This window comes from Balaenoptera acutorostrata, chromosome 18, assembly GCF_949987535.1.
Source record: "Balaenoptera acutorostrata chromosome 18, mBalAcu1.1, whole genome shotgun sequence".
Lineage (NCBI taxonomy): Eukaryota > Metazoa > Chordata > Mammalia > Artiodactyla > Balaenopteridae > Balaenoptera > Balaenoptera acutorostrata.
Genome location: NC_080081.1, coordinates 75637313 through 75645931, shown reverse-complemented (window position 1 = coordinate 75645931; position 8619 = coordinate 75637313). Strand labels below are relative to the sequence as shown.

General features: G+C 44.3%; 1 protein-coding gene across 9 annotated transcripts in view; it reads left to right on the top strand.

Moving 5' to 3' along the window:
• Positions 1-540: 540 nt before the first annotated feature.
• The window catches only part of PAN3 (poly(A) specific ribonuclease subunit PAN3), a 118909-nt gene continuing 110830 nt past the window's right edge, over positions 541-8619 (top strand). For 4 of the 9 annotated variants that reach the window (XM_057532592.1, XM_057532591.1, XM_057532590.1 and 1 more), the window contains exon 1: positions 545-1376. In XM_057532592.1, coding sequence (XP_057388575.1) covers positions 947-1376 — 430 coding nt within the window. In that variant the 5' untranslated portion in view covers positions 545-946. Of the gene's footprint in view, positions 1377-8619 lie in introns of all 9 variants that reach the window. The other 5 variants (XM_057532594.1, XM_057532595.1, XM_057532593.1 and 2 more) reach the window with 4 other exon arrangements.

Below are 8619 nucleotides of genomic sequence, written 5' to 3'. Positions count from 1 at the left end.
TTTCAGTAATATAAATAGAGAAAACAGGTGCTGCACTCAGCTGGGGGTTTGCCTAAATCAACCTCCTCAGGTTCGATTTTTGGAATAAAAGGCCCAGGAGTTTTTAGGCAATCAGTCCTGTAGTTCTCATCACCCTCAGCGGGAAGGAAAAAGAGGAGGGAGGGGAAAAAGCGAGGGTGCGGAAGCGTGGCGAACAGACGGAGCTACTCTCCCAGCAGAGCAAGGGCTTGGGCTCCGGCCCCCGGTGTGGCCCCTCAAAATGACAATCACATTCTGTAAATTTCGTCGTTTCAATTAAAAAATGACGCCTGGCTTTATAAGTAAAAGGATATACGAAAAATGGAAAGCATTCGCCTCGTGAGAACTTCCCCAGCCGGCTCGGCGTCGGGGAGCGCCGCCGCGGTCCGCCCGTCCAACCGCCGCCGGCTCGCGGATGCCCAGGGGGCCCGACGCCAGGCCAGCCTTGCCCTCGCGCTCCCGCTACCCACAAGCCCCTGCGCCTCGACGCGCAGGCGCACCGGCGACGGCCGTCTCAGGAAGAGGAAAATGGAATAAACAACTCGGAGGAACCAGAGCGCGAGAGAGCCAGTGGAGGCAGAATTTAAAAATAAACCGGCCCCTCCGCCCTCCCCGCCCGTTCGCCGCCGCCGCTCCCCCTCCCCGAGCCCGCGCCCTCGAAGTCCCCGTCCGGGCCCGCGCGGCCCCTTTAAGAAAAGAGAACGAGAGAGTGAGTGAGAGAGAATCCCAACTCTCCCCCTCCCCTCTCCTCCTTCCTACCCCCTCCTCCCTCCCCTCCCCCCCTCCCCGGGCGGCTCCGGCTCCCGCAGCGGGACAGACCCACCCGCCCAGGCTTTTCTCCGGCACCGGCAGCGTCTTCTTTCCCTCCCCGGTCTATGGTGGCGGCGGCTCCTCGGGCGGCAGCGGAAGACGAGGCTGCAGCGTTGCCATGAACAGTGGCGGCGGCCTCCCGCCCCCCTCGGCCGCCGCCTCCTCTTCCTCCTCCTCGCTGGCGGCGGCAGTGGCGGTGGTAGCCCCGCCTGGGGTCGGGGGTGTCCCCGGCGGGGCGGCGGCGGGAGTGAAGCTGAAGTACTGCCGCTACTACGCCAAGGATAAGACTTGCTTCTACGGGGAGGAGTGTCAGTTCCTGCATGAGGACCCGGCCGCCGGAGCTGCCCCGGGCCTCGGCCTCCATAGCAACAGCGTCCCCCTGGCTCTGGCGGGCGCGCCCGTGGCCGGCTTTCCGCCCGGAGCGGTCCCGGGCGGGGGAGCCGGGCCGCCCCCGGGGCCCAAAAAGCCGGACCTTGGGGGCCCGGGGGCAGGAGCCGCGGCCGGTGGAGGAGGCGGCAGCGGGGTCCTCGACGGACCGCGGCTGGCAAGTGAGTGTGGTCCGGGCTAGGAGGGCGGCCTCGGGACGGCGGCGGAGGGAAGGCCCGGGGCTGGATGAGGCCCAGCGACCGAGCCCGGCCCGCGGGTCCCCCCCTTCGCCTCCCTCGGCGCTCTGAGAGGCCTAGGCCAGGCCCGAGCCCTCCTTCCGTCTTCCTGCTTCCCCTCCCCACAGCCTTCGGCGAGCCCGGGAGCGAGGGGAGGCTGGCTTCCTGGGAACGTGGGTGGTGGACTGGGGTGGTGGAGTGGGGGCGGGGAGGAAGGGGGATGGGCTGTGGCGTGCGGTGTGCGGGAAAGGGGGTGTCGTTTCCGGGGGGTGTGGAAAGGGGCTGGGTTTGCAGGCACACGTGTTCTGCGTGCCCGTCTGGAGTGGAGTCGGCCGAGGGTTGAGGTCGCCGGGTGGGTGTGTGTGGGTCCGGGGCGGGAGGGGAGGGCGGGCTCTGAGGCTTCGTGCAGTGGGTTGAACGAGCCGAAAAAGTTTGTGCAAGGTTTCTGGGAGAAAGGTCTTCCAGGCAGGAAATGCTTTCTAAGGATGAAGAGCGAACGGACAGCCGCGTTTATCGTGTGCAGAGGTTGAGTCGGGAGTTGCGAGTAGGGATTTCACAGGACTTGCATTTCAGCATGGTTTTCCTGAAAGCTGGCAGAAGTTTGCAGTGTGTCAGTAGGGATCTCGTCTTCTACTGCTTTGTACCAAGCGAACCCTTAGCGTGGAGCCTTGAAAGCGTGTCATGTGCAGCGCACCTTTGTGTGCGACTGAGCACTTGAATGCGTATATCTTAGGACTGTCTGCATTGTTTTTACTTTCTGTCATTATGTGTTGCCTTGCAACTTTTGAGTGGTTAGTGAGTGGAGTTTGAAGTTCTAGTAAGTATGAGTGTAATCTGTTTTACAGAATGTTGGCCTTAAGGGAAAAGTAGAGGTGTCAGATTTTCCTTTTTTGTTTTTGAGTTTGTTGAGCATTTCTAAACCAAATGGGAAAGTCCTACTTTCTTAGGAATTCTAAACTGATTTTAGATCTGAAAATCATTTGATAGGCAACTTAACTTGAATGTCAGAACATTGTTGTCTTTTTTTTTTTTAAACTGTAAGCGGACTTATGTACTTGGCTTGATGCTTTAGCACTTACTTGCTCTATGAGGACTATAAGTGTCTTCCCAGAGATTGTGTGTGTGTGTGTGTGTGTGTGTGTGTGTGTATGTATGTGTTAAAGATTGTTTCTTTTGCTGCGATAGGCTTTACTTTAGTGCAGATATATTTGGTGAGGGTGATATGCTAAGAAGATTAATTTGTAACTTAAAATGTCTTGTCAAAATGGTTACTTGATTGGTGGAATTTTATCACTTTGGAGCAGCAGCTTTGCATTTTCAAGGTAAACTTGCTGTATGTCTTGAGTTACGGCTCAAATTAATTCGAGTTATGTTTGATTAGTAAGCAATGAAACTGAGCAGTATTTGTTACCTACAGGAAGAGACACTTTCAAAAATGCAGGTATTTGATTTAATATGTGATATTTCTAGGATTTTCCGATACATAGAGGTAGTAGATTTGGGACAGGAAAGTTAGGACAGGCTGTAAACAGGTGGAAACAGGAAGGTGGAGGAGAAACACTAGCGGTGACTCAAAGGTGGGGATCATTTCGTATCTCAGGAACAGAAAATAATTGGGATGTAGGGTCTTGAGAGGACAGACAGTGCTAAGCAGGCATTTTAAAATTAACGTTTAGTCATTTAAGTTATTTGATTAAGTAGCTGCATTATGTAGTTGGATTCTGTAGGGCTTGCTTTAACTTAACTGGGTGAAGCCTAAGGCTCCTCTTTTCTGCTGTAGGCTTCTTGGTAACTCTCAGTGGTACAGGTTGTGACTCCTTTTGGATGAGATAAAATTGCCTCTTATCGATGAGTGGCAAGTCAAGTTGTTCAGGAATCAGGGAAGAGGATTGTGTCGGTGATTTAATGGCTGCTTTGAACTTTTACACTTTATTGTTTAATTTTTAGTCTACTTTCTACATTTTACTGTGTTCTTATACTGTATCTTTTGAGACACTTGTTAATTAAGTGTATGAGGCAGTTAAAATAGACAACACACTCTAAGAGGTGTTGCTATAAGGAGAAATTTAAATTTTGTTAGTTGCTGACCTGATCATGTAGAGTCACTGACACAATTTTATTTTGCTTTTATTGTTTTCTTTGCTGTTCTTTAAATGTAAGAATGTAGAGTATTTCTTTAGCTGAGAGGTCAAACAGATCTGCTCTGATAAGCTGGGTCTGCCTGCAGAAATACTTTGGGCTCCTTGGGTATCTTCTGTGTGTGTGTGTGTGTTTTAAAAGTTTTTTTTTTTATTGAAGTATACATACCTAGGGAAGAGTATACAAATCATAAGTTTTGGAATTTTCACAAGATGAACACATAGCGTATAACAGTACTCAGATCAAGAAATAGAACATAATCAGTACCTTCCAGAAGTTTTGTTCTTCTTGCCCTTTGCCAGTCACTGCCCTTTCCCAGAGGTAACTACTGATTTCAGGCACTACCTTATAACATTGTAGATTCATTTTTCATGCTTTTTTGAGCTTTATAGGAATGGCATCAGGTAGTATGTACTCTTTTTGTGGGCTTCTTTCTTTCAGCATATTTGTAAGATCCTTTTGTTATATAGGAACAGCCTCTTAGTCTCATTCTTTTGTAGTGTTACATTGTATGAATATACCACATTTTATTTTCTCATTTTACTGTTAGTGGGCAATGGAATGTTGCCAATTTTTGTCTATTAAGAAGAGCACTGTTTTGAACACCCTTGAACATGTTTTTTGGTTCAAGTTTACCAATTTATGTTGAATTACGTGGGAGTGGAATTGCAGGCTTGTAATAGGGCATGCAGATGTTCAGCTTTAAGTACATGACTTCAGTTTTCTGAAGTGATTGTACCACATTTGCATTCCCTCTAGAAGAGTAGGAGAGTTCCAGTTGCTTCACATTCTCCCCAACACTTGGTGTTCCATCTTATAATTTTAGGCATTTTGGTGGCAAATCTTTTAATTTGCATGAGTGTGGATTGTAATTGAATTAGTTGACAACATTTAAAAAATCAGAAGGTTTAACATTGAAATACAGATTTCTGGCTTCCTTTGAAGGGTGGCTCTTTTGTATATTGGAGTTAGGTCTGTGGTGGGGCCAGGCTCTCCATTTTGCCTTATTACTACTGACTGGGTGACTTTTCTATGCCTGGCTCCTCTTGGCATTTGAGTTTTTGACCCTTGCTTTAGCACTTCACATTTGCAGAATTGTTTTGTTAGTGTTTCACATTCTGTTAAAACTTTAGAGGTACATGCAAGAAGAAAATTTTATCCTTATTTTGCAAGCATTGGAAAACTGAAGCAGAAAGGCTTTTTCTTCTCTGTATACTTAGTTGCAGTGGGGTTTCAATCTTGTAAAGGAAGTATACTTTCTTTTGCTTACTTTTTATCTATACAGAGTAGTACATTTTCTCACTTCCAGCTCTTCTGTTGATGTGGCAGTGTGGTAGTAAACATGTTCTGGCATTCAGGATTGTTTGGGAAATAACAGTTTATTTTTTTAAAAAAGCATTTACTTTAAGTTTTTGACATTTCTTATTTCTTTTGGACTTGGGATCTTTGAAGGCTTAAATGTGGTTTGATTTGGGTTCAACTGAATTATTGATTCTTGACATTTTAAAGATGTAATTCTAATATTTTCAACCAGCTAGACTTTTCATCTTCAAGGTGCTCAGTTTTTAGCAGCTAAACTGTTATACCAATATTTGTATTTCATGCACATTACTTAATTTGAAACCCAATAGATTTGTTTATTTTACCACAGTAGACTTATTTTCAGTTCTACTAATTTAGTTAGTAATAAAGGCTTTGTTTGGCATAAGGTGCATCTAAGATGGGCCTGGCTCTCTTATCTACTAGCATTGTGATCTTGGGCAAATTTTTAACTTTTAAGCCTCAGTTTTTCTCATTTAAAATGGAGGTAATAGTAATACCTACTTCGGAGTTGTGATAGGGTCGCACGTGCCACTGTCAGTGCATTGCTTGGCACATAGTGAGGTTTCAGGCTTAGTTGCTGCTGTTATTGAATATTACTAGTAGTAAGTCTACAATTAGCCTGTACATTTCCTTACCTCCCAAATTTTGAGAGTATATTTTCAAGACCAGTAAAATAGCTACAGATTATTGAACTGCGGTTGTCTGTCCAAATGAAAGAAAGTAGGGGATAACTTTAAGTTCATATACAAACTTTGGAATGTATGATAACGTGTATGGCAAAACTGTTTTTGTTAAGCCACAAACCCGAATCAGCTAACAGAAAAGTGAGTACTGGGAATTTGCCATTAGGATAGCTGGTATAGATTTAAACATTTTTATTTGACAATACACAAAGTAGATAACAAAGACCACCATTCAGTTCACTCCTTTAATATTGTGCTTGCAGAGTGGCAAGTTTTGATCTGGGTGATAGGAATACAACATTGAATGAATCAAAAGTCTGCCCTAACGGAGGCTACATTCTAGTGGGGAGTACAGACACGTGTATAAGATAAAGTCAGATCTTGAGAAGTTTTATGAGGCGGTCATAGAGCTTTATGAGGAGTGCTCAAAGAGGGTTGTCCTAAAGTAAGTCTAGGTAAGAGTCAGTTAACAAGTAAAAGACTGCTTTGCATGGAAGTGCATTTGAAATGACTCTGTAAAGAAGATACATGATTGCCAAAACAAAACAATATCTTCCTGTTTTTGCCCTTTTATAGGATTTTTCTGTTTTTAAATTAACTTTCTATTTTGAGATAATTGTAGAGTCACATGCAGTTGTAAGAAATAATACAGAAAGAGCTTTTTGTCTCATCACTGTTTCCCCCAGTGGTAATACCTTTCATAGCTGTAGTACAGTGTCACAACCACATTGATTGATACAATCCACTTTCCTTATTCAGATTTTCTGAGTCTTATTTGTACTTGTGTGTGCACACGTGTGTATATTTAGTTCTGTGGAGTGTTATCGTGTGTATGTTTTGTGCCTGCCAACACAGTCAAGACATAGAACAGCTCTGTCACCCTCAAGTGGCCCTTTTGTAACTCTCCCTACCAATTCCTGGCAACCACTAATTTGCTCTCCATTTCTGTAATTTTGTCATTTCAAGAATGTTCTATAGGGCAGGGTGGGGGTGGGATGAACTGGGAGACTGGGATTGACATGTATACACTGATGTGTATAAAATGGATGACTAATAAGGATGTGCTGTATAAAAAGTAAATAAAATTAAAAAAAAAAAAAAAAAAGAATGCTCTATAGGGAATTCCCTGGTGGTCCCGTGGTTAGGACTCCGTGCTTCACTGCCGTGGCCCGGGTTCAATCCCTGGTCCCGGAACTAAGATCCCTCAAGCCGTGGCATGGCCGAAAAAAAAAAAAGAATGTTCTATAAATGGAATTATACAGCATGTGATCTTCTGGGATTAGGCTTTTTTTTTTTTTTTTTTGAATCAGAATAATTCCCTCAAGATTCAGCCAAGTTGTGTATATCAAGAGTTTTTCTTGCTGAATTTTTCTTTTTTCTTTCTAACTTGGAAAATTTATATCTATCTTTATTTTAGAGCAGCTTTTTTTTTTTTAAATAAATTTATTTACTTACTTACTTATTTATTTATTTATTTTTGGCTGCGTTGGGTCTTCGTTGCTGCACGCAGGCTATCTCTAGTTGCAGTGAGCGGGGGCTACTCTTCATTGCCGTGCACGGGCTCCTCACTACCATGGCTTCTCGTTGCAGAGCACAGGCTCTAGGTGCACGGGCCTCAGTAGTTGTGGCACACGGGCTCAGTAGTTGTGGCACACGGGCTCAGTAGTTGTGGCTCGAGGGATCTAGAGCGCAGGCTCAGTAGTTGTGGCACACAGGCTTAGTTGCTCTGCGGCATGTGGGATCTTCCCGGACCAGGGCTCGAACCCGTGTGCCCTGCATTGGCAGGCGGATTCTTAACCACTGCGCCACCAGGGAAGCCCTGGAGCAGCTTTTTTTTTTGTCTGTTTGCTTTTCTATAGGCATATGTGCTTTTGTGTACAAAGGTATGAACATTTACAGCACCTAGAAATATTTTTAAAATCTGTTTTAAGGTTGAATTTAATTTATTTAATTTAGTTTTTAAGTTAATAAAAACCATAAACTTTTTTGTAAAAATTTTCACTGGAACAGCAGTGTATAAAGTCAAAGTAAGCCAATCTCATCTTATTGCCCAGGGTTAATCATCATGAATAGTCTTGTGTATGTGACCTTGATTACTGCTAAGGGGCCTGTCTCCAAGTACACTCACACTGGGGGTTAGGGTTTCAATATGTGAATTTTGGGGGGGAAACAGGTCAGGTCCGTAGCATGGGCATGCATACACACACTCAAGTTTTAGAGCAGTATTTCTTACATTTGTTTTTCCATATTAACTTTGTATTCTGTTTATAAAGTAGTTTATGAGCTGAAACTATACAAAGGAATGTGATAAAATATTTGTTTTATGTACTATTATCATATAATTGTTAACAAATCAATACGTAAAGTATTTGTGTCTCCTTTCAGTATATAGGAATTATTTCTGGACTGGGGGTCCTGAGATTTTGATTTTAATACTCTCTTACAAAGTAACTTTGATCTTAGGCTAGCAACTTAGTCCATGTGGAAGTATATTTCCTTATCTGTAAATAGGAGAAAGGGGTATGGAGTACATGATGTCTAATATTTCTTCAGCTCTAAAATGTTTCTGTGTTTTTCTAAATGTTTATGTTCTAGAAAATGAATTATTTTATGTTCAATCTTTAGAATTCATCCTCTTCCCTTCCCAACAACTTTTAAAAATCACTGACCTCTCAGCAGCTTAACTTCAGTTTAGGGAAGGACATGCTCATTTATCTTGGCTGAGTTAATTGGCATGTGGATAATAGTCCTCTTCTGATAAAACCTCTTCCTTTTTTTTTTTTTTTTTTAATTTTTATTTATTTATTTATGGCTGTGTTGGGTCTTCGTTTCCGTGTGAGGGCTTTCTCTAGTTGTGGCAAGTGGGGGCCACTCTTCATCGCGGTGCGCGGGCCTCTCACTATTGCGGCCTCTCTTGTTGCGGAGCACAGGCTCCAGACGCGCAGGCTCAGTAGTTGTGGCTCACGGGCCTAGTTGCTCCGCGGCATGTGGGATCTTCCCAGACCAGGGCTCGAACTCGTGTCCCCTGCATTGGCAGGCAGATT